Source organism: Mixophyes fleayi, chromosome 7 (genome assembly GCF_038048845.1).
Source record: "Mixophyes fleayi isolate aMixFle1 chromosome 7, aMixFle1.hap1, whole genome shotgun sequence".
NCBI lineage: Eukaryota > Metazoa > Chordata > Amphibia > Anura > Limnodynastidae > Mixophyes > Mixophyes fleayi.
The window spans coordinates 145238922-145265683 of record NC_134408.1 but is presented as its reverse complement, the minus strand read 5'-3'; the positions used below and the strand labels follow the sequence as shown (position 1 = coordinate 145265683).

The 26762-nt window shown below is 42.5% G+C and overlaps 1 protein-coding gene across 1 annotated transcript in view; it reads right to left on the bottom strand.

Moving 5' to 3' along the window:
* Window positions 1-3408: 3408 nt before the first annotated feature.
* The window catches only part of ASIC4 (acid sensing ion channel subunit family member 4), a 216858-nt gene continuing 193504 nt past the window's right edge, over window positions 3409-26762 (bottom strand). The window contains exons 2-10 of the mRNA XM_075181019.1: window positions 13473-13617; window positions 12639-12766; window positions 12273-12432; window positions 11036-11092; window positions 9851-10004; window positions 9565-9656; window positions 6548-6627; window positions 6204-6308; window positions 3409-4740 (exon numbers count right to left, since the gene is read on the bottom strand). Of these exons, the coding sequence (XP_075037120.1) occupies window positions 4627-4740; window positions 6204-6308; window positions 6548-6627; window positions 9565-9656; window positions 9851-10004; window positions 11036-11092; window positions 12273-12432; window positions 12639-12766; window positions 13473-13617 (1035 nt within the window). The 3' untranslated portion in view covers window positions 3409-4626. The remainder of the gene's footprint in view (window positions 4741-6203; window positions 6309-6547; window positions 6628-9564; window positions 9657-9850; window positions 10005-11035; window positions 11093-12272; window positions 12433-12638; window positions 12767-13472; window positions 13618-26762) is intronic.

Here is a 26762-nt window from a genome sequence, read left to right as displayed (position 1 = left end):
TCTACTGACCTCATGAGTGACCACCTCAGCTGAGGTCTCTGTCTGCTCTACCGACCTCAGACATTACTGACCTGACCAGTTATAGGTAAGTGATCCCTCTATTGTCCCGACTGTCCTCAGTATGGGACCCCTAAACTTATCTCTGTGTCTTCAGTATGTGATCTCTCTACCGACCTCATTGTATGACCCCTATACTGACCCCTCTACCAATCTCGCTACCGTTAGTGTATAATCTCTCTACTGCTAGTTTGTAACAATTATGTTGACCTCTTTGTTTTTAGTTTCTGATTATTCTATAACCTCTCTTTATTGGGATTCGTCTACCAACCTCCTTGTCTATATTGTATCCACCTGCTAACAACCATTATGTGTCCATTCTAATGACTTCTCCGTGTTAATTGGGTAATCACACTCTAAAACTCCTAAAACTTCATATAGACCTTCCCATCACTGTGGGACTCCTCTAGGAACATGGCTGTATTCACGTTAGCCAATCAGTCAAGTGTGTGACTTGTCTACTAACCTCGCTGTCTTCAGTATTGTATCCATCTACCAACCTCGCTGCCTTCAGTATTGTATCCATCTACCAACCTCGCTGCCTTCAGTATTGTATCCATCTACCAACCTCGCTGCCTTCAGTATTGTATCCATCTACTATCCTCGCTGTCTTCAGTATTGTATCCATCTACCGACCTCGCTGTCTTCAGTATTGTATCCATCTACCAACCTCGCTGTTTTCAGTATTGAATCCATCTACCAACCTCGCTGTCTTCAGTATTGTATCCATCTACCAACCTCGCTGCCTTCAGTATTGTATCCATCTACTATCCTCGCTGTCTTCAGTATTGTATCCATCTACCAACCTCGCTGTCTTCAGTATTGTATCCATCTACCAACCTCGCTGTTTTCAGTATTGAATCCATCTACCAACCTCGCTGTCTTCAGTATTGTATCCATCTACCAACCTCGCTTTCTTCAGTATTGTATCCATCTACTAACCTCACTGTCTTCAGTATTGTATCCATCTACCAACCTCGCTGTCTTCAGTATTGTATCCATCTACTAACCTCACTGTCTTCAGTATTGTATCCATCTACCAACCTCGCTGTTTTCAGTATTGTATCCATCTACCAACCTCGCTGTTTTCAGTATTGAATCCATCTACCAACCTCGCTGTCTTCAGTATTGTATCCATCTACTAACCTAGCTGTCTTCAGTATTGTATCCATCTACCAACCTCGTTGTCTTCAGTATTGTATCCATCTACCAACCTCGCTGTCTTCAGTATTGTATCCATCTACCAACCTCGCTGTCTTCAGTATTGTATCCATCTACTAACCTCACTGTCTTCAGTATTGTATCCATCTACTAACCTAGCTGTCTTCAGTATTGTATCCATCTACTAACCTAGCTGTCTTCAGTATTGTATCCATCTACCAACCTCACTGTCTTCAGTATTGTATCCATCTACTAACCTCACTGTCTTCAGTATTGTATCCATCTACTAACCTAGCTGTCTTCAGTATTGTATCCATCTACCAACCTCGCTGTCTTCAGTATTGTATCCATCTACCAACCTCGCTGTCTTCAGTATTGTATCCATCTACCAACCTCGCTGTCTTCAGTATTGTATCCATCTACTAACCTAGCTGTCTTCAGTATTGTATCCATCTACCAACCTCGCTGTCTTCAGTATTGTATCCATCTACTAACCTAGCTGTCTTCAGTATTGTATCCATCTACCAACCTCGCTGTCTTCAGTATTGTATCCATCTACTAACCTAGCTGTCTTCAGTATTGTATCCATCTACCAACCTCGCTGTCTTCAGTATTGTATCCATCTACCGACCTCGCTGTCTTCAGTATTGTATCCATCTACCGACCTCGCTGTCTTCAGTATTGTATCCATCTACTAACCTAGCTGTCTTCAGTATTGTATCCATCTACCAACCTCGCTGTCTTCAGTATTGTATCCATCTACTAACCTAGCTGTCTTCAGTATTGTATCCATCTACCAACCTCGCTGTCTTCAGTATTGTATCCATCTACTAACCTAGCTGTCTTCAGTATTGTATCCATCTACCAACCTCGCTGTCTTCAGTATTGTATCCATCTACTAACCTAGCTGTCTTCAGTATTGTATCCATCTACCAACCTCGTTGTCTTCAGTATTGTATCCATCTACCAACCTCGCTGTCTTCAGTATTGTATCCATCTACCAACCTCGCTGTCTTCAGTATTGTATCCATCTACTAACCTCACTGTCTTCAGTATTGTATCCATCTACTAACCTAGCTGTCTTCAGTATTGTATCCATCTACTAACCTAGCTGTCTTCAGTATTGTATCCATCTACCAACCTCACTGTCTTCAGTATTGTATCCATCTACTAACCTCACTGTCTTCAGTATTGTATCCATCTACTAACCTAGCTGTCTTCAGTATTGTATCCATCTACCAACCTCGCTGTCTTCAGTATTGTATCCATCTACCAACCTCGCTGTCTTCAGTATTGTATCCATCTACCAACCTCGCTGTCTTCAGTATTGTATCCATCTACTAACCTAGCTGTCTTCAGTATTGTATCCATCTACCAACCTCGCTGTCTTCAGTATTGTATCCATCTACTAACCTAGCTGTCTTCAGTATTGTATCCATCTACCAACCTCGCTGTCTTCAGTATTGTATCCATCTACTAACCTAGCTGTCTTCAGTATTGTATCCATCTACCAACCTCGCTGTCTTCAGTATTGTATCCATCTACCAACCTCGCTGTCTTCAGTATTGTATCCATCTACCAACCTCGCTGTCTTCAGTATTGTATCCATCTACCGACCTCGCTGTCTTCAGTATTGTATCCATCTACCGACCTCGCTGCCTTCAGTATTGTATCCATCTACCAACCTCGCTGTCTTCAGTATTGAATCCATCTATCAACCTCGCTGTCTTCAGTATTGAATCCATCTACCAACCTCGCTGTCTTCAGTATTGTATCCATCTACCAACCTCGCTGTCTTCAGTATTGTATCCATCTACCAACCTCGCTGTCTTCAGTATTGTATCCATCTACTAACCTCGCTGTCTTCAGTATTGTATCCATCTACCAACCTCGCTGTCTTCAGTATTGTATCCATCTATCAACCTCGCTGTCTTCAGTATTGTATCCATCTACCAACCTCGCTGCCTTCAGTATTGTATCCATCTACCAACCTCGCTGTCTTCAGTATTGAATCCATCTATCAACCTCGCTGTCTTCAGTATTGAATCCATCTACCAACCTCGCTGTCTTCAGTATTATATCCATCTACCAACCTCGCTGTCTTCAGTATTGTATCCATCTACCAACCTAGCTGTCTTCAGTATTGTATCCATCTACTAACCTCACTGTCTTCAGTATTGTATCCATCTACCAACCTCGCTGTCTTCAGTATTGTATCCATCTACCAACCTCGCTTTCTTCAGTATTGTATCCATCTACTAACCTTGATTTCCAGTATATTCTGAACAGGTATGACAGGTATGACAATAGATCTACCATATTTGTACAATTGTAGACACAGTATCTAAATTAAATACACTGTTTTCCCCATTGTTCACAATCATTCACTTGGTGCACAGTTACTTTTAGTCCACAACCTTTTCTGCATTACATAGTCACTCTACTATAGTGGTCCATAGACAAGAACAAGGCATTTCTAATAGGTCGTAGCTTGAATCGGTGTGCAAGGGAAACAGGCCCTGACATATAAGTAGCAAGACTAATCTCAGTAAACTAATCAACACCATTACTAATCTTGTGATGCTAGTCCCAACTGGTAAGGCGTGAAAGGCACTCGGGAGTTGGAGGACTATGCTGTTGTACCCGATAGGTCCTATGTGATAGTCCTGCACATCTAGAGTACATTCCAAGCTGCGATACCTAGGTCTACTGGACAATGACTCGAGGAGGTAGTCGCTCCCTCCTGTTTTGTCTTAGTATGCTCAGTATAATATTGAGGAGTCGGTGTGCTGTGCTTTATGTGACGGACAATCTGTATGTTTGTAGTCATTGTGCCTGTGCTGTGTAAATGGCAGCACTATATAAAATTAATATAAATATTCATATACACCAGATGATTTGGCGACTGTGCTGCTTTCAGAAGTGTATCTACAAGCCGTGATCTGTTATAATCTTTTCATACTCTAAAGCTAATCTTCCCTGAGCCATCTCACATTAATTTTGGTGTTATCTTCTGCTAATTACTTGTTCTCATCTCAGCCTGCTTTATTGCTATCGTGATGGACTCCTCGAAGGTTTCATCCGATCCTCTACGGAGAGGCGGATTATAAACTCAAGTAATTGAAGCTGTTCAGTTGACTATCTGCCCCTCTCTGAGTAAGAGCGGCTGTACCATGGTTTTCATATATCAACAGATATTATCCATCCACACTCATCTTGCATTGTGTATGTCTTTTTTTTTTTTGTTCAAAAAAAATTCCAGTCCATTCAAAGTTGGTAGTCAAAGGATGTTGAGTTTCATTTTCCTTTGCAGTAATTGTGAGGCAGGGTAAGATTCATAGGTTATATCTTTGCCTCCACTAACGAACAGCATTTGGTCCTGGTGGGTATAACCCCACCATGAAGTGTCTAGCAGGCAAAGTCTTCAAATACACCGTGGTGTGTGTAGTGTCGGTGATGGTTGGGAAGCATTGTGGTGGCGTAGGCTCCCTCCGGGTGTCGACCGCAGACTTCGCTGGAGCTCTGGATAGGGCGACAGATCAGAGAGAAGTTTGCTTAATTGTCAGTTTAATTCTTAGGTTCTCCCTTAATATATAAGTGTGCTCTTATCAGCAATTGTAAGTTATTACTTTGACATTTGCACCTCCGACCACTAGAGGTCTCTGCATTTGCAAACTTGCCCTTAGATTTGCCCTTATCCAAGATGGTCAGTTTCGAAGGGAAACCATCTTGGATCCTGTTTCCTGTTTGGGCCTATAAATGGCACTTCCTGGTTCAGACATGTGCTTGAGTATTCTGCTTGCTCAGCTCCTGCTACTTGCTACACTTCCTTGCATCTGTGGCTACCCGCTTGTGTACCGACCCGGCAAACGTCTGACTACCCTCTTGTGTACCGGCCCGGCAAACATCTGACTACCCTCTTGTGTACCGACCCGGCAAACGTCTGACTACCCTCTTGTGTACCGACCCGGCAAACGTCTGACTACCCGCTTGTGTACCGACCCGGCAAACGTCTGACTACCCGCTTGTGTACCGACCCGGCAAACATCTGACTACCCGCTTGTGTACCGACCCGGCAAACGTCTGACTACCCGCTTGTGTACCGACCCGGCAAACATCTGACTACCCGCTTGTGTACCGACCCGGCAAACGTCTGACTACCCGCTTGTGTACCGACCCGACAAACATCTGACTACCCGCCTGTGTACCGACCCGACAAATGTCTGACTACTCTCTGGATATCTACTCGCCTATTGGGCTTCAGATAATACCACAAGTATCGTTACAGCAATATAATTGTGTGCTCCTTTCCCATCTGTCTTGTTTTACACTGTTTCCTGCACTGCCATAACAGTGTGGCTTCCAGTTACGACCAGGTTTGGCACAGTCTTCTGTGCAGCTTCAAATCACCCTGTATCTGTCTCTTTCAATCACCCCAGCTGCTACTGCTGACAAGGGTCATCCAAAAGCAGTTGTCTATACCAGTGCAGGTGCTTCTATTAATGCCATCAACCAGAGATCACCTGTACAGCTATAGCCAATAATGTGTGGCAGCTGATTGTACCTGCACCTGGCTCCAATCACCGGTAAATGTTAATAAACCTCTTTAACAGGAAGTGAATAAATGACGTCAAAAGCGATGCTGAAAAAGACAAGAACTAATGGAGTGCTGTACTACATATTGGACAGTGGGAGGTGGTATAAATTGTGTTGTGCTAATAGTGGAAGATGCATTATACACTGCATATTGGGAGCTGTATTATATACATTAACATTATGGATTTATAATAGTTGGGCAGATTAGGAGAAACCTCAAGACAAGGGCCTGTAACTATTCTGGTTTTTTATTGGTCGTTTAGCATTTTCCTGAACCTACAGGATATTCCAAGTTCTCAGTAATGTGTCTTCCAGGTCTTCGATCTACACTGCACCAAGCTCACCCGACCTCCCTCGTGTACGAGTCCTCTACATCTCGGCTTCCTTACCTGGTCATTCAAGTCGTCCATCACAAGTGTTGAGACGGTCTCCGTGGGCTTCTTGGTGGGAGATGGTTTCCTCCTAACTATTCGGTTCACTTTATCTCGTATCACCTGAGCAGAAGACATAAGGCACTTTACAAATGGGTACAAATGAATATCCCAGATTGTAGCCTCTAATTATTTGACATAATACTTCTGAGGAACGAGAGTTAAATTCCACGAATTATAGTACAAGCATTATCTACCCTTTATTTTTCTTTTCTTAAATACCAGCTCTGTTTGCTGAATAAACGGTTTATTTTTCAGTACGGGCTACTGTAGCACTGAGGAATCCCAAGGACACAACTCACCTCGTACAGGTAATCGAGGATCTCCAGAACGGTAAGGATGCTGGCTCCTATGAACAGACCCATCTGTCCTCCAATGTCTCCTGATAGATAAATGTAAAACGAGAGAACGCAGATGAGATTCAGGAACTGTTAGAGCAGAATTTAGTAAAGCTCAGCACTGCACCTGCTCCTAAACTACAACTCACATCATCTTCTTGTACTAATAACTACCTGCACCAGAGATCAAGCACTGACACCTGTTGTTACTGTATATTTCAGAATTATTGCTATAAAAGTGATGCAGGTTGAACAAATTAAAGCAAGCAAATCCTTCACTGCAGATAATATATAATATTAACATTATATATATATATATATATATATATATATATATATATATATAATAAATAATTTATAATAATAAAGGTTTCTAGCTCATCTATTTAAAACGAGCCTCATATGAAATGTACATGCACATTGTAACAATTGCAGGCATGCAGTATACCTTAGAAGGCAATCATGCAGCCTCTTTTATGTGTAGTAATAAATAAATGGCCTGGAAACCCCTCTCCATAATTTATAATGTATTTACGCTTATTTTGGACCTGTAGTCTTCATATTTTTTTTTTTTTTTAAATGTCAATAATATGTAGAGATATACAGGGGCAAACGCAGGATTTGTAGAGGGGGGTTTCCACACCACGCCGCCAGTGGGCGTGACCAGCATGCATGGGGGCGTGGCTATAATTTTAGACAGTGCTTGGCTGCTCTCCAACTCTTCCTATCCCCATAATATACATGGGCAATGCTGCGTGTACTACTGTTAGGTGCACACAGCTCTCCCTTTTCAAGCAGAGCCGTGTGAAGCGGGGGCAGGGTCCAGCCACCTCAGTTATACAGTGCCCCAGGCCCCCCCTCGGTTTGCCTATGATGTATTAGTGTTTAGGTTTGCAGCATTACAGTAAGGGTTAGAAATGTGCCGCTGCAACAAATACGCTACTAGAGACATCATGTGACTATTTGTACATGATTCTCTGAGTCAAGATGGTGGCATCTATGGTGGGGCATATGTTTTTCTGGTAACAAAGGCATTCCTTGCTAAAATGGTCTGGGTGGGAGGAGATATGTAAATGAGATTAAAGTGGTGGATAACATGCTCTTACGGAGGCATTCCCCGGATAGAGGCGACTAAAAAATTACTTTTTAATTTAAAAAAAGGACTGTTTGTTTTTTATGGGCACTCCAATAGTATCAGTGAATGGCAGTCATAAGCGTGTACTAAAGACAGACCCAATGCTCCCTTAATCTACTGATTAATGTAAGACATATATGAGGTTGGAATGAGCAGCATTTATGAGGAAAATGGGAAAGTTTAGGGGTTGGTCCTAAAATTGTTCTCGGTTGGATGTTTTTACATTCTCTACTCTGTCCTCAATGGGCGTTTCCAGCCCGTCCCACAATCCTACAGAAGTAGGCGCATCACCATTTTCTGGGGGCAGATCCCAAAAGTGTGATATGAGGGTACACCTATGTATGTGCTGGGCGAACAGACACATTTGTGCATTGTAAAAGGCATTTTGCATCCAAATTTTTATACTGGTAAATGACCTTTGCTGGTTGGTGTATCAAAGGGAAAGTAGAGGTGTTGCCCATAGCAACCAATCAGATTCTAGCTATCATTTATCTAGTGCATTACAGAGAATGATAGCTAGAATCTGATTGGTTACTATAGTAAAACCTCCACTTCACCTTTTTAGAAGTTTTGATACACTTAGCATTTGGTGTCTTTAGTTACCTTTCTTTATAAATTCATAGAATGCTGCTGATTTTGCCTCCTCCCTGACTTTAGTCGATCATAGTTCATTATATAGTAGATAAAGGGGAACGCTGGCCACATAGGGACCTATCCTGCCACTCGATGCTGGGATCTGGCTGCTTAATACAAGGCCCAAGCCGACAAAGCTCTTCTGGCTTCACGGGGAGGCCCAGGAGTAGGGGCAGTCGGAGGCTGACCACACACACACACAGGCCGCAAACGTTCATCTGATCTGATTGCTCCCATATAAAACATTATATTATTATAATGTCACCGTAGTCATTGTGTGGCCACACCCACTCTAATATCATTTTGGCCAGTATCTCTGCCGATATCCCAATCTGTGAATCTATGAATTTCTGGGTGAAAATCCAGGATGAGGTTTAGGTAGATCCTGATATACTATTGAGTAATAAAATGATTGTTTATAGAGGTAGATGCATATAATTATCTATTATGCATAAAGCTGGGTACACACTACATAATTTTCCACCAACTTTTTATGGCAATCAATTTTACATGCGATCGATGGTCCGATTGCTCAGTCCATGGACTGCATACACACTAGCCTTGTTTAAGACGATAAAGGGAACAGCGGACGTCCCTTTAGCGACTCTTTACAGCCATGTTGTCGTGAGCATTGATTGCAATTTCAGAAGTTTATGAGGAAGTATTGGAGGATTGTCGTGGATCGGTCAGAAGTTTATATATCGGAAACGAAAATATTAAACGGTACGACCAACCAAATGAGGCGACAATCGTCCATTTGGGCAGACTTTCGACCATCGTGTCACTACACACACTGACCGGACTTTTGAACGAGCGGTCGTATGTTGGCTGGTTGAGCCGATTATTGGACAAAAACCCTGTAGTGTGTACTCAGCTTTAGGTAACAGATACCTGTACTGATCCACTCATTCTGATAATAAGCAGAACACCCTGTTCCATGATGTGTCCATGGAAATCAGGAACTTCATATGACTCAATTTTCAGCCAATGAAATCGAATTAAACAGCATTGTAGTTTTCACCGGGTGGCATTGGCTTTGGACCACCAACACAATGGATTCTCAGTTTGGTCAAACTAACCAACTAGGGTGCCAGTGGACAGATCTTCTCTCAGTAGGTGAGATTAAGGTTACCCATCGTTTACAGTCCTGGCATTATTGACTCATGTACCCTGATAGCGGCCTGTGTATCCAATATGGGGGTGCACCACTCACCCAGCAAACTGGACAAGTCGTACGCTTTCTTCTGTTCGATCATTTCATAGTTGAGAGCTTCAAAGAAGATGTCTAGAACCAGAAAGTTGTCCCTGCAGGTTGACAGGAGAATAAAAAGTCCTTAGTGTCTTCCTTCCCTGGCCAGTTTTATTTCTTGTTATATATATTTTATATGGTACATTCAATTTATGTTGACAGTGGGATTCAAACAGCAGCTTTATTGTTATGAGCACCTTTGACCTCTGAGTTTCCCCTTCTCCCCGATGTGCTGCCTGGTGTCACTCACCTGATGTAGGTCTCATTTCTGTTGTATTTTTTAGCCAGGTAACGAGCAGATACTTTATTGGGAATTCGGACCATGGAGATCTCCTTGCCGTAGCGAGTTAGGTTACAGGGTGTGGGGCAAGAACATCTCTCACTAGGATCTTCCACCATGGAATCTGCAACAGAGGAAAGAGGCCACTCAGGAGGAGGTCAGAGGAGGGGGGTGGGGGGGACAGGATAAAGACCATACTTGTCTACTCTACCGGAATCTCTTTTATTGAATGTATTGTTATAACTTATTACTGATATTAAGGGTAATTTGCGTCTCTCGAGCGTTAGAGCCCCTGAGGTGTATCAGGGTGCTATAGATAGTACTTATTATTATAACTTTTGGGTCTGTTCGAAATCTGTTAATAACATTAGGAATACTTACAAGTTTATGGCTGGCTGACTGTGCTTGACAAGGAAAAATATAATATTTAAAAAAGAAGTACGTATTTAAAAAAAAGGTTTTTGAATTTATAATAATAATTAGTACAATGAAATTATTTCAGTTAAAAAATAATAATAATAACAATAATAATATCTAATATATAAAAGCCTAGCGGCGTGTGTTAGTGTGTGGAAAAAACTACCGGGTGACAGAGTGCTCAAGCTGCAGCGCCACCTGCTGGGCGGAGTTATATACTACACTGACCTACTAAATTCTTAGCATTATCTAATATATAAAAGCCTAGTGGCGTGTGTGTGTGTGTGGCGATGAAGATGACAAGAACCTTTTTAACACCTTAAGTAGCTTGATTTGACTAGAATGCATGAGTATCATGCACGGGTTAACTTGTGTGTATATATATATATATATATATATATATGTATATATATATATATGTGTGTGTGTGTGTGTGTGTGTGTGTGTTACTGACTTAGAATTACAAAACAAACAGAGTTGTGATTTCTAGAACTTCTTATACCATTAAACCATTGACATATCACATTATTGTTATTTGGCCAAGAGGTCTGTAATGCAGATGGATTTTGGAAGTGAAAATTCCTGTTTAAAATAAAGGGAATTATTGCGTTGATATTTAATTATGTGTCAAATGACTAAAGCCTGTTGTGAAATACAAATCATAAAGAGCTTCAAGAGGAAGGAGAACACCCTCCTGGGACAGACGTTGCTGAGACAGGAACATGAGCGATCTCTTACCTAATGTGCTGTCAGCGCAGTCGATGTACAGATTGGGGGAGCAGATTGTCTCATTTCCTACAAATAAAGATTCCAATGACAGAGCCTTAATGGGGCTGGTAAACGTTACATACACATAAGTATTTCTCCAAGTTAGAAGGGATATAAAAGATATTTATTGTGTTCAAGGGTACATCAGGGTACATTTAAGAAGTGCAGAAGTGGGAGATTATACAAATAAAACAATAATAATATTCTTACAGAACAGAAATAATCCCTAACAGTCCTCCTGAGATTATCTACTCCCAGCCCCTTGTTCTAACAATCCTCCTAATTTGCTGTGCAATCCCTTCAATGTATGAAAAGCTGCTGTGAGATCTGATCTAGACAGGATAGAACTGTACAGCAGCTGCTTCTAGGACCCGAGATCTGACGTCTGTAGATTAGTAATGTGCAGCTGTCACATTCAGGTTTGTACTGTATTGTTTTACGTTTGTTACCATAACTTTTGTTGGCAATAAAGACATTTGCACGTCTCCCAACATTTAGGGAGGAATTGGCTGCGAGGTATTAGGTATTCCTAAATTGCACCCCCCTTCAGCGTTGCGCCCTGGGCGCTCGCCCCTGTCGCACAGCCCTAGTTATGGCCCTGATTGGACGGCAATGTGTGCAGTCGGATATCTAGGCGATATATGGCGACCAACTGAATTACCCCCTTAGAATCACGAAATCGGGCCAAAATAAGCCACGTCGCAGATCAAACCAAAACCCCGCCCACAAATACACCAAATGAGGCAACCCCCACCCCTTGTTGATTAAGCCACACCCCTTTTGCAGCACACGAATCGGGATGTCCCACCAAAATCGGGACAGTTGAAAGGTATGCACTTCTATGTTATATTATAGTGGAGAAGTAGACTGTAAACATTGTGTAAACATTGAGTGAACATTGGAGCTGGTGCCAGAGTCGTAACTAGAAATGTTGGCACCTGGGGCAAGAAGGAAATGTGAAGCCCCCTAAACCAGTGTTGGCTAACCTGTGACACTCCAGGTGTTGTGAAACTACAAGTTCCATCATACCCTTCCAGCAATAAGCTGCTATATATTGGCAAAGCATGCTGGGACTTGTAGTTTCACAACACCTGGAGTGTCACAGGTTAGCCAACACTGCCCTAAACCCTCAATTTTAACCGAATTAATGTAAAATATTAATTCCCTGCGCCCCCTTCATGTTTGCGCCCTGGGCGGCCGACAATACCTGGCATGTGCACCATGCGGCACGCGCAGCTCCTCACCACCGCCTGTTTCTCACACTGTAGGCGACAGGCGGAGATACTGTAGGTGCTGTAACCTGGCAGGAACTCTTCTCCCGGCACGCTGGCTCTGCAGGCACCCCAAGGCTGGGGTAGATATGTCAGCTGTGGGGCAAAAGAGGCAAACCTTGGATGGTGCATCCTAATTGTGGGCTGGATTCAATTAGAGCATATAACCTCTTTATTATAGGGTTGGATGTTTATCTACTTTAGATCAATAATCTGCCAGAGGTTTTATGTCCATTTTTCAGCTGTTATTCAGCATCGTTATGCCGTCTACACAGAATAATACTCAGGGTAACAATACATACCCTCTGCTCCTGGCAGGATACAAAGGTCTGGAATCCGGGGGACACTCCGAACCCCAGCTGGTGGATGTATGGGGGCTCGTCTTGGCTGTGTATCTGTACTCTGATTCCAGCTTCGAATGATGTTTCGTCTGAAGAAGAAAGAGACAGCAGCAGTTACATCGCTAATTGTATCAGTCTTGTGGTCTCTAATGCTTATCGGACACTTCTGGATAATTTGTGTTATTGTAATTACGGGATGTACTTGTACAATACTAAATTATTCATCAGTCCAGTCATGGCCATCCAAGTTCTTAACCCCTTTCAGTGTGAAAATATTTCCCAGTCTGTGTGAGGACAGGTCACAGTCCCCTCTGTTCATTGCTATCTACTAATCGGTGTCTTTTATAAATGCAAAAAATTAGATTTTGTTTTGAGAGGCGAGATGTTTAAATGACATTCAGTGAGATTCAAGGGGCACATTTGCAGTAACTACCTGGTTTGGAATGTACAATAGGGACACATGTAACAAAGACAGTCCCTATGTCCCCGAACTCTCATGGTCCATTCAGATATATTGAATGGACCATTTTAGGAGGAGATTGTAACATATAAATAAATGAAGGGGGTGGGAAATACAGCAATGTATATTACAGGGGAACTTTGTATAGTGTTGTGTATATTACAGGGGAACTTTGTATAGTATATATAATACAGGGGAACTTTGTATAGTGTGTATACTACAGGGGGACTTTGTATAGTGTTGTGTATACTACAGGGGGACTTTGTCTAGCGTTGTGTATACTACAGGAGAACTTTGTATAGTGCTGTGTATACTGCAGGGTAATTACTACGTACTGGTTTCCCTCCAGATGGGCAGGTATTCCTCCTGCTGAATGTCCAGCATTATCTCCAGCCCGTTCCCCATCCCACCCTGACGGGTCACTTTTGGGTTGTTCTTGTCAGCGTTGAAGGTGTAACATTTCCCGTACCTGGTGTACACCTGTGAAGAAGAGGAGGACACCGTCAGCACACTACAGACAGGATACATAGACACAGATACAATGTAACATAATAAGTACTGCATGTACAGCGCTGTAATATAGTCAGCAGCCAAACAGACACTTTTGGAAGCCGGTTGAGGAGTTTATCCATTCAGAGTTATCTGTACGTCTGTTCTGGAGAGGGATTTAGGGGTAAGAGTTGGTAGGTCCAGTGTTAATGTACTACAGATAATACTATACAGTACTACAGAGTAATACTCATCTCTTATGTCTCCACCTCACACTGTGTCTCGTTATTACAACCCTGTTGCCAGAGACGCCGGTCACTAATGGCTGCTGTATTATTGGTGGCTGGACAATAAGCACCCGCACTTCCCCATCTCCTGCTACATCTGTTATACCGCCACCATATGTATTATGAGTTCCCCGCACCTGTTAGATTGTCAGCTCTTTTGCTCAGGGCCATCGTTCCCTTCTGTTTCAAGTCATTGCATGTTATTTGTGTGTGCCATGATCCCGTCAATGTTCAGCACTGTGTAATATGTCTGCATTATATAAAGGATAACAATGTACTGGCAGTGTACCAGGCACAGCACTGTGTGATATGTCTGCATTATATAAAGGATAACAATGTACTGGCAGTGTACCAGGCACAGCACTGTGTGATATGTCTGCATTATATAAAGGATAACAATGTACTGGCAGTGTACCAGGCACAGCACTGTGTGAAGGAAACATGATTTATACATTTAGGTGACACCTAGAGATCAGACTCATGAGAAATCATCATCACCATTTATTTATATAGCACCACTGATTCCGCAGCGCTGTACAGAGAACTCGCTCACATCAGTCCCTGCCTCATTGGAGCTTACAGTCTAAATTCCCTAATATACATACACACACACACACACACACACACACACACAGACACAGACTAGGGTCCATTTGATAGCAGCCAATTAACCTACCTGTATGTTTTTGGAGTGTGGGAGGAAACCGGAGCACCCGGAGGAAACCCAGGCAAACACGGGGAGAACATACAAACTCCACACAGATCAGGCCATGGTAGGGAATTGAACTCATGACCTCAGTGCTGTAAGGCAGAAGTGCTAACCACTGACCCACCGTGCTGCCCATAGAGAAATATAGACTAAGGCTGGGGGGAGGCAACATACAACTTTCCAGCTGTTGTGGAACTACACGGACAAGCATGTCCAGCTACCCAGATAGCATGCTGGGAGATGTAGTTCCACAGTACTGGAGAGCCATGGGCTGCCTACCTTACCAGTAGGGGGGACACATAAATATAGGTTTTAGTCTATCAAAGCTCTCCCTTCAATACTGTGCAGCTTTCCCCTCTGTACTTTAGCATGTGTATCTTACTTCATAAATAAATAATACAATATAAAAATAAATGGGGAAAATAGTTATTATGTTATGTCATGGTGATTTTTCTCCCCCTGATATTGAAACAATGTAGCTCTATTTTGCATAGTGAGACATGGATAGATTTGAAAAAATAATTTAATGACCATTCTTCTTGCCTCTTAGAAGTTTCATTCCAAAGCAGTAAAACATATCCTATGACTATAGTGCTTGGAAACTCCCAATGTTGTTCATTTCTGACATTAGCCACAAAACTGCATTGGAAATAAACTAGAAGTCGGCAGAATAAATTGGCAGATGAAAGATAGAAAGACCCCTATGGCTAGTGGTGTTGGACTCACGGGGGTGAAGTCTTGGCTACAGCATTTTTTCCCACGGAAGTTGCATTGAACCAGCATGCTGTCCAAGTGGTTCACTGTCTGATTGCATAAAACAGGAAGGTCTTGTTCATTAAGTAGGACTTGAGGGTCAAGCCCAAACGTTGAAGGGTAATAAGCCACCCAATTCTGTTGCAAGGCTCTACAGATGGTGACTGCGGGAAACCTCAGCTGTCTAGCCCAGATCATCTTCACATTAGTGCTGGTTGGATGAGACAACAGGTAGGATAAATGTTCCAATGAGTAGGAGATCAGGAAAAAGACAGAGACGTTGAAAGCTGCCATCCAGAAAAACCGATGGAGTCTGGGGAACGAGGACTGTAGGTGACTCAGTCCATGGAGTTTGGTGGTTCTCAGGAATTTGCATCTTACGCCAGTGTCTGAGTCTTTCTCCATCAAGGAGGCAAAGGACTAATCTGCAGAGATGAGTTCAGTGCAGGACACAACCAGCTGCCTTCTCTGCTGGACACAAGTTGGATATAATACAATGAGGAATGCAGCAATGACAATGGAACAGAGAGAATACAGACAGGATTCTGACGATAACTCAACACTCCTGGTGCTGCTTCACCTTCCAGATCTTCAGTTTATGTTCTGAGTCTGACTCTTCTCAGCTCGTTGTCTCCACATGTCCCAGGAGAGAGTGGAGTTGGGTGAGCTCCAAGCACTTCCCGAAGTGTTGTAATGACCACACGGAAAATTTGCAAAAGTATTTAATATAAAAGTTTACCTGGTGTGGTGGCATTTATTATTCTCATTCATTATATAACACAGACGTACTCTGCAAAGCTGCACAATCAGTGAATTCTATTCAAGTTATTTCTTCAACATAGGTTGCAAACTAATTTTCCCAACACGAGCACACATCAGGTCTATTAGATGAAACCAGGGGAACCCCACATGGAGAACATACAAACTCCAGAATAGTTTGCATCCTGGTCAGCATCCAACATCTGCCACTAAGGTGACACTCCGCATGTATTAGATTTATATTAATTTCTTTGGATATTGTCACTGACCCATGATGACACATCTAGAATTTAGAACTCAGTGGTTCTGAGTCATTAAGGAAAGTAAGGAAAAAAAAGGAGTAAATGTTTGCTGGGACAAACCATGTTACAAGCAAGGGGTGCAAACTAGTTTATTATTTTGCACATAAGTTAAATACTGGCTGTTTTTTCAACTAGCACGCAAATACTTGATAGTTTTATTTTTACACTGAAGTTTAACATTGATCTAGGACATGCCCTACCCCTACTATAAATCTGTCCCCACATTTTAAATCTACCCCCCCCCCCTCCAATGCAACATGGTTTTGCCCAGGTGCAAAGTTACTAATTTTTTATACTTTGCTCTCCTTAATGACTCCGGCCCGTCCACATTTCCACAAATGCCCCTACGTCTACTCACTAATGCACCAGCGTTGCCATAGTCATGTGCTCTGGTGTTTTGTGGCACACTCTAAAATATGATGGACTTGCCCACACACCTAGTCAGTCAAACGTAACTATCTAGTGGAAAGAATAAATGTTGTAACGAGGTGAACCTGGAGGACCATGAACATCACCTTGAACAGCCCAACCGTCATCACACAGCACCGCCTAGTAGACCCCACCTCCTTCATTGTAACTTTCCTGATTTATTCCCAGAATACTGCTCGCTTCACCCTATTTTCATCAGAGTTTATCTCACGACAATATGGGGACATTGTGACTACTATTAGTGTAGATGGAGGAAATGGTTCTTCTGGGGATTTTGTGTTGCTAACGTCAGACTTTTCTGGCCCGCTAGCTGGTCGATAAACCTCTCTAATCCAATTGGGCAGCGCGGTGGCTCAGTGGTTAGTACTTCTGCCTTACAGCACTGGGGTCATGAGTTCAATTCCCGACCATGGCCTTATCTGTGAGGAGTTTGTATGTTCTCCCCGTGTTTGCGTGGGTTTCCTCCCACACTCCAAAAAAAAACATATTGGTAGGTTAATTGGTTGCTATCAAATTGACCTTAATCTGTCTGTGTGTGTCTGTTAGGGAATTTAGACTGTCAGCCCCAATGGGATGTGAGTGAGTTCTCTGTACAGCGCTGCAGAATTAGTGGCAATATATAAATAAATGGTAATAATAATAATCCAGTAAAGTCAGGTAAATTTTCAAATCTATGCAATCTCTAGGCCTTCATTTCATTCTATATAATATACCTTGTTCTCTAAAACCAAATCTTGTCTTTACCGATCTGGGGGTAAATGTATCAAGCTGAGAGTTTTCCGGCGGGTTTGAAAAACCAATCAGTTTCTAGCTATCATTTATTTAGTACATTCTACAAAATGATAACTAGAATCTGATCGGTTGCTATAGGCAACATCTCCACTTTTCAAACCCGCTGGAAAACTCTCAGCTTGATACATTTACCCCCTGGTGTTTGTTGATGCACATCTGGAACCTAGCCACTAGCATCCGGGAACAACTCTTCCAACCAGGGCTGCCCATCCCATCCCATAATAGGGATCTTGACGTGCAGACACATGGGTGGTTCTGTATATCTAGGCACACAGGCCATAAAAGCTATTTTGTGATGTCCCAATGACAACATCATCATCATTGTTTATTTGTAAGGAGTCACAAAGCTCTGTAGCACCAGTCTGTGTTTGTAGGTCTGATGCATCTTCTATTCCAGAGCTCTCCCGAGCCGAGAAAGACCATCTTTATGTCATCTACACACCGGATAGAGCACTGTCTCCGTGCCCAGCGGAGTTGGCAGCCCAGGGGTTGTAGAAATAAATCGGGATCACTGGAGTGGAAGTTTAGAGTACCAGGGTGTCCCTAAAACCCCTGCCCATTATACCAATCTAGTAGGAAACATCAGTTTATTGCTTCAGTATGATCCAATGGGAGTTCTTGAAAGTTTTAATTCCAATAGAAATATTCTCTAATTGTTATCCGAAAGGGAAGCCAAAACCAGATCTACTTTTAATCCAAAGGGTAATCCAGGTGAGATATTTTTGTAATCAAATGGAAACAAAAATAAATAAAACATTAGGATGGCGCATACTGCTCCACTCAGAGTCACAACGCTGAATGAGGGTGATATCAACTCACTGCGACTTCCTCGTAGCCACTCAGCCAATCACAAGCCATTTCCCAAGCTAGCAAGGATGTGATTGGTTGGAGGTGAAGATTACCAATACAGAATGGAATCGCTCTTCAAACAATGACCAGGGCTGTGCAGCTTCTTTAATGGCAAATTCATTTGTATAGTCCATTCATTTGAATGGCGCTTCAACATGTAGTGCATAACTCTACTGGAATGAATGAGCTATATGAAGAAATGGGCCCTATAAAGCAATGGGAGAGATAGAATACAACGCTGTTTTAATCATTTATGTAAACTCTTACTGTGTATGTACACAATGCACTCCCATATTATCATTATTATTATCATCCTTTATTAATAAGGTGCCACAAGGATGTACATAGGGGGTTAGAATATACAACAAAATGACATAAGTACATACAGATACGATGGGTACAGAGAAGCAGGATAATAAGTGCATAGATGCAATTAGTAGAACAAATTGCATGGCATGCAAACACAATTAATCATAAGTCATAACAGAGAGGAGGACGGAGAGGTGGCAGATAAGGGACAGATGTGAGACAAAGGCATAGAGATCAATGGACATTTTCAAGTGAAATGGAATAAACCGCATCCGTGTTGCAGCTGCAAGCGTGAACGCAAATGAGTTATGGAAGCACATTTTTTTTTTAAGACCGAGGAGCCTGAGATAAACTTTAGCTGACCTCGGGGAGAATGAAGCTTCCCCGAGCCAGAGGAGTGCCTGAAGACCCTTGCTCCCTAAGCTGCCATATGGCTCCTGTGTCAGAGCTGTTAAAGGACCCCCTCTCCTTCAGCTTTGGGAAAGTGAGGTCTGAGGCTTATCCCGCTATGGGACCTTATAGTTCTAGGGGGATGGGGAGAAATGGGGCCTTTCCCTGTAGGGAAGGGTCCCAAGCCCCCAGCACAGTCACTGCACCAGATGATTGAAGCACAAAATCTTGGGCTTCAATTGCAAAAAAAAAAAAAAATGATGTAATGCCTGTGTACCTGGTAGTGCTCATACAACACTACATAAACGTTGGTGCTATAGAAACACTGGATGATTATAATAATATTGTGTTGTGGTCCTGTCAGTAGTTTCAGGGACTGTGATACAGAGGACTCTGGTGACCCCATAGGACACCTATAACCACTGGAGATGGAGCCTTCACTCATCATCTTATGTAGAACAGACTGAGGGAGAGAACGCCGGTAACACAGCAGAATATACACTATGGCCTCATCTCCGTAACAATGTCTCTTTTATTCTTCTTTCTGCTGATGTTTTATAGTAAACAAGGAAACACTATCTGCCTTAAATCAGCTGTTTTTACATAGAGATAACTTGTCGACATTGCTCACAGTATTGCCGGTGGGTCCGGCGGTTGTAATGCCGGTGGGTTTGGTGGCTGCTGCTGGCATTGCTCTTGGTATGTTGACTTTGTGACTATCGACATTACTGCTGTCAACAGTCACAATGTCAGGGGCAAACGCAGGATTTGCAGAGGGGGGGTTTCCACACCACGCCACCAGTGGGCGTGACCAGCATGCATGGGTGCGTGGCTATAATTTTAGACAGTGCTTGGCTGCTCTCCAACTCTTCCTATCGCTATAATATACATGGGTAATGCTGCGTGGACTACTGTTAGGTGCACGCAGCTCTCCCTTTTCAAACAGAGCTGTGTGAAGCGGGGGCAGGGTCCAGCCACCTCAATTATACAGTGGCCCAGGCTTGGAGGGGGGGTTTCGGGCACTAGTACCCCCCCCCCCCCCCCTACCCTTGGTTTGCCTGTGAATGTCAACATTTTAAAATTTTAAGCCTATCAATGAATCTGATGACACTCTGTTAACATTTTGGTGTTGAGAATGTGACTGTCGGCAGATTCACCATGGCCATATGGTACCCAACCCGATTCATGTATTTACTGTTAATAAAATATTTTTTTTGCTAATATTTGTATTACGAATTTTAGTATTAAGATTTTATTTGATAATATATTTATTTTTTGTGTACAGGTTCTGATGTACCTTTATATCGCATATACATATGTGCATGCCCTGCAGTGCATTCTGTCTGTCTACATATGACAAGTAACGTTTAGGCAACGTACTTATACCCAGATTCTAATGGAAACATATATTGAGATCTGCTTGTATTTGAATATAGTCGGAAATACACTAAAGTTTTGGGCTCGCTTATTAAACGCAAGTTGCGTGCAGGTTATGTCTGAAGATGAATCAGTGCCACAATGTGCAATAGTCTGTGAGTCACAGGCATTCTTACAAGGAAATACAACGTGAAATAGTCTGCAAATTCTGCGTCCTGTTCTGCAGAGCTGAGTTCTCCTCTCCAGATGAAGCGCTTATATTTGTAAAATTTGGGGCTTCGGTTCTGCATCCTCAGACTTCTAATTAAGCAACTGAAGATCTGTCACATTCTTAGCAATAATCTTATTGGTATGAAGTGTGAGCCTGTGATATTGATTATTTGAGTGTCCTGAAAAATTCCACGTTCAGCATAACAAACTTAACTCTGCGATGACCAGTGCAGAATGAGCTGCAGATATTTAGCGCGTCGGCCTATGTTCTCCTCCGCTGCTGTTATTTTAGGCTGCTGCTCACAATGTGGGGCTCCTGTCCTCTGGCGTCAGCGGGAAATAATCTACCGCCTAATCTCAGCCAGTACACGACGGAGGTCAGTTAAGAAGTTCACCCGTGGCACACCGAAAACACCTTGATTTTGCGCGAGACGCACACCTATTCTATGTTCTCAGAGACGTTGCTACTAACTAGAACTGCGCTTAGGTACGTGAAGAGGTGGGAAAGTCAGCAAAGGCGCACTGCGCAAAAGTGTGAACTTGACATCATGAACAGTGAGTATTTCAAGTTTATTGGCCCCTGATCAATAGATTCTTTTTGAAACGGATCTCTATCAAAAACATATTTGCCTACTCTCCTGGATTGTCTGGGGACTCGCAAATTATGGGTAGTTTTCCCAGGCCTTTCGTGTCATTTTGGCTCCTCCCCCTGCGGCACGATGACACGATCATGGCATCTGGCGCAGTTTGCGACTCATTGTCCTCAAAGTTGGCGGATATGATTAAAAATTCCCAAGTGTTCTAAACATATATACTTTTTCCAAAATGCCCTCCTTTGCCCTAATTCCCGTGTCCTCCTCTATTGATGGCACAGTAGTTAATACCAATTGTAAAGCGCTAGAGGAATTTGCTGGCGCTATATAAATAAATGTTGATGATGTTGATGATGATCTCACGGTCGTTACTAAAAAAACAGAACTCACGGTTTCTGTAAACAGTGCTGTCTCAGAAAAGGCTAAACTAGTTTTATGAAGTCATATCTGAAAAACAAATCCGTCAACACTCGGAACCCATTGACTGTCAGTGTCAGTAACAAATCCAACCTCAGTTTTATCGATGTACAGTCATCATGATAACAAGGTCTTGCTCCTGCTTTGACGATTGTACAGACATTACATTACTTGAAACATCTACATGGAACAGCTTCCACAGGCTGTAATGAAAGTGACTGTTAATATTTAATGAGGAGATATAATTTCCCGTGTGTTTGGTACATTTCAAAGTGGAAGAGGTTAAATGTCATTAAAGACCTTCTGTGTATGAGACACATCATTAAACTTCTACAGAAACCACCGTGTGCTCGCAGAGCTGCTTTTCAAATATTAATACACCCCGTATCATTGCTGCGGCTGGGAGCAGTGTAGACTTGTGGGCTGGACCAATTTTCTTGGGAAAGCAGCCTCTCAATGTGCTCTGCCAACAGTTCCCATTTTAATGGGCGTGGCTTGTAGGAAATGGGCGTATTTTGGGCAGAACTAGGCATGATTTAGTCATTCTCCCAATTATCCCGATTTCAGCTAGACAGTCACGATTTGAGGGGACTGTTCCGCAAGTGGTTTGTAGAAAATGGGTGTGGTCTCAACCCAAGTGGGTGTGGTCTGTAGGAAATGGGCGTGGTCTCACCCCAAGTGGGTGTGGTTTATCGGAAATGGCCATAATTTGGCAGAACTGGCAATAATTTAGTCATGCTCCCAACTATCCCGATTAGGGTCGGACAATCACAATTTGAGGGGACTGTCCAGCAAGTGTTTTTTAGGAAATGGGTGTGGTCTCACCCAAAATGAGTGTGGTTTGTAGAAATGGGCGTAATTTGGGCAGAACTGGATATGATTTAGTCATGCTCCCAACTGTCCTAATTTTGATGGGCTGGTCCCGCAAGTGGGCATATTAGTCCTGTCTTGTATAAAGTTCTCTGCCCACCATGTTGGGCGCTGCTGTGTGCACCAGTCACACCCCTGGGGGCACGGGAACACCCATTTTGATGTGGACATGCCCCCAGCATGACGCAGACCCTCCTCTCTTTCGGGTGGAGGAGAGGCCCTGTCTCAATTTCGGCAAGGTAAATGTTGGGAGGTTTGGTTTAGTGGATCGGGAACTAGGCCTAATTTGTCCCAATTTTACAATAGGGACTGTTGCCAGATATATTTACTAGGAACCAGTGACATCATCACAGCAATACGTACTGCTTTATGCCTCAGTTATGAACCCTGCCTGCAAGAAATGCCTCAGTGCCTCAGTGATGCCTCTTGTTCCTAGTAGATCACACTCATGAATGTTGTTTGAGGCAAAAAAAAATGTCTGCCACTATATGAAGATTACAAGGTATATTTTAAAGACTAAATCCACCTAAATTTATTATTTTTACCAAAAAATCCCCTTTATCCAGTGAGCAGAACTGTGGTGATCACTGAAATTTTGGATTAGTCACCAGGCAATAATCACAGCGCTGCATTACAGCGCAGTCTCCATACAGAGACCGCGCTGCGCGGGGTCTGATTACATCCAAACACAACGCGTTCTGAGACCGCTCAGGAACTAGGGGGCCCCTATCAGAACCTCTGACACCCCAGCTCGTTAGGGGAGGGAGGTCATTAAAACAGGTGGACGTTCTCCAGCTTTCAATCTGTTCCATTATGTTGAAAATACGTCCCATTCTCCAGGGATCTGGGCTCTTATCATCTATAAAGTCACTTTCTGAGGATGCTGTATCTGAGAGAGCACTGCACCAAATCCGATGTGTGAGCCAAAGTCAAAGAGACGTTCCTGTGTTTTTATTACCATCATAATGAGACCGACAGCTTTTCTGCCTGAAGGACAAACAAGTGTAACTGGCCCAGTTATCGGGTTGTATATGGAAGCAGAGATGACAATGATCAGCTAGACGCTTTATACAAAACTAAAGGACAAACTTATGGCTTAAAACTTCCTGAAGAACATTGTTGGAGAGCTCAGATTTCCAAGAGAGGTTCAGATGAGGCCACAACTGCACCTCAAAACCGCAGCCGCAAATTAACTAATAAGTTAACTAATAAAGCTGCAAGATACGTTCAGGTCCGCATTAGTAGCATATGATCCCGCTTATTAGTTATTGGTTTTGTCTCTTGCAACATATGCCCAACACTTTGCTTTACCTTTGTGATGTTCTTCTCTGCTCTCCAGCCATGCCTTTGTATAATCAGGCAGAATAGTTTTTTTCCATCGCCCAAAGATAGGACGCAAAGCTGCTTTCTAGAAACAACTGTTAACCAGTGTAACAAATAAACATTTGTCTGATATAAGACATGCCTTAAAAGCTGAGAAATAATCCACAAAGCAAAGTTATTTAGTATATTTTTGCAGTTAACTGCCCAGAATACATTTTTATGTGGTTTGTCTGTAACACAAATCCTTGATCTGGGAATATGCTTTATTGTTTGAATAACGAAAGGTAGCTATTTACCCAGAATTCCACTGGATGTGCCAAAGTGCCTTCATTTGTAATGGTTCTGGGTATGTAGAAAGTTATTATGTAGCTTAGTTATCGTTGTGTTATACCCTGTATCAGAAGGCTCCCATTTAGAATGGACCTGCGGGTAATTCTGGCAGTGAATGTGAAACGCGTTGAGAATCAATGTTACCTGTTATGTCTGATTTGCTGCCTATGATGTGTGAACTAATAAAAGAAAATAGATCTTTGAAAGCTGGTTCGTAGCCCTTTTTCATGTCACCCATTACCAAATCCTGCCTCTCTTACTACATAGAGCATTAGTGATATTGCAAAATGTAATCAGCTTTGCGGTTAAAATTCCTCCTCCCAGAATTGGAAGTGTCTAACGGAAGAAGCTGCTAAGTTCTCCTGAAAGCTCAGATACAAAATCTATATTTAATTTGGTGAAATATAATAACAGAAACAGCAAATTAGGCGGAATTCTCATTTGGAATACAGTCAAGTGTACGAACGTTAATATGGAAAAATTGCTAACTGCTGGCTTGTTGCTGGTGGGAGCCAAGTCATGGAGGGAGCGCTGCTACTGAACCGAGCTACGTTATATGCATACAGATCAATATGTTCTGATAATAGAGGTTATTGTATCTGTAGGGAGGTAACAGATCTCTGTGATTGTTTTAGAACCGATGATAAATGTGTCAATAGACATCCAGGTTTAGACTCCCAGACACGGACTGCTGGACTCTGTGCGATTAATATGGAGAGTGTGTTACCTGCCGGCTGCTGTGCATCGCTGGGTGAGGGATACACAGGGTGATTCAGCTGCCTGGATATCAATGGAAGAACAGGAAGAAGGAAAGGAAAAAAGGTTCATCACATTAACCCAGTCATTGCAAGAGCCCACCGGGCAGGCTAAAAGGGGGAGTCCACCTTCAGATATCTTTTATTTTATTGCTCTGTACGTCCCTTCCTGCAAATTTTGCAGAATACATTGCTTAATCTTTTTGGTTATCTTTTTGCCTGGTATTTAGATCATCGGACAGGGCTTGTTTTCCTGTTGCCCTGAGATATGGCACAAAGCTGACGTCTGAATACAATTCTGTTTGAGCAGAGCTTGGTCTTATCACAGGGAAGCAAAACAAAACCCAACAACTCTACCTGATGATATAAACACGGGACTAAAAATCACAGAAAGAAAGTTAGAAGAAGAAAAAAATTGGTGCATTTAGTAAAAGTCGCAGTAAGACGTGTACATGCCAATAAATTAAAGTAACATGAGAGTGCAAACCTCTGTAACGTGAAACACAGCAGACTACTTGTCATTCTGTAAAGTGATCCAAACACCCAATCAAAACACATTCAGGGTGGGGTTTTCCATCCATAATTTGAATTATGGGCATGGTATCTTTTTATTAGCTAAGTCATGAGTTCTAGATGTTAGTTCTCAGTAGCTGTGCAGGTTTTCATGCTATCCTTGTTTTATTACAGGTAGATCAGCCCCTGAATCAGTTACACAATATCACCAAATTGCTGAAACAGGGATATCTTTTGATAGGTTGTACAGGTGGGGGAACAGTCCTGTACTAACTGCCTTTTGGCTGAGCAGTTCTGTTTACTCAGGCAATAGCTGCAGTTACTCACTACATATTTCCATATTTCAGTGTAAGTCTGATTCATATTTCAGGTTAGTGACTTGAATCATTCAACTGTCCTGTGACCAGTAATATATAGAATGGTTTTTTTTAACCTTATTTGTACCTTTTTTTTAATATGAACTGTAATAATAAAACTCATTGCTCTGAATATATATAGCACAGTAGATCCCCCAATGATAGACATAATCAGCGCCCAATCAGCAGACAGTGTAAGGAGTCTTCACTAATCACAGAATATGTGGACACGCAGCTCCTTGCAGACTGTCGATGCAAAAATAAAATAAAAATGTGACTTTCCATCACTCGTAAACCACTACCTTCATTCATTACAAGTTTAACATTTCTCTCCTAATACTGCTCCATAGAGTCATCCGTGTCCTGAGTAACTCATGAGGGTCTGTGAGATTGGAGCTGATCGAGGGCTAGATTTACAAAGCTGCGGGTTTGAAAAAGTGGGGATGTTGCCTATAGCAACCAATCAGATTCTAGCTTTCATTTATTTAGTGCTTTCTACAAAATGGCAACTAGAATCTGATTGGTTGCTATAGGAAATATCCCCACTTTTTCAAACCCGCAGCTTAGTAAATCTAGCCCCTAGTCTCTCTGTGTGGGTGTGACGATTCTGCAGCCCCCTGCCAATCTGGTGACACCCTGCAAAACTCACAGTTCCACCCATTAAATCTCATCAGGGGCAAACGCAGGATTTGCAGAGGGGTTTCTATGTCACACCGCCAGTGGGCGTGGCCAGAAAAATGTTTTTTTTTTTTTTTTTTCAGAGGGAGGGAGGAGACGAACAATAGGGGAAGGAAAGGGAGGTTATGGGAATGG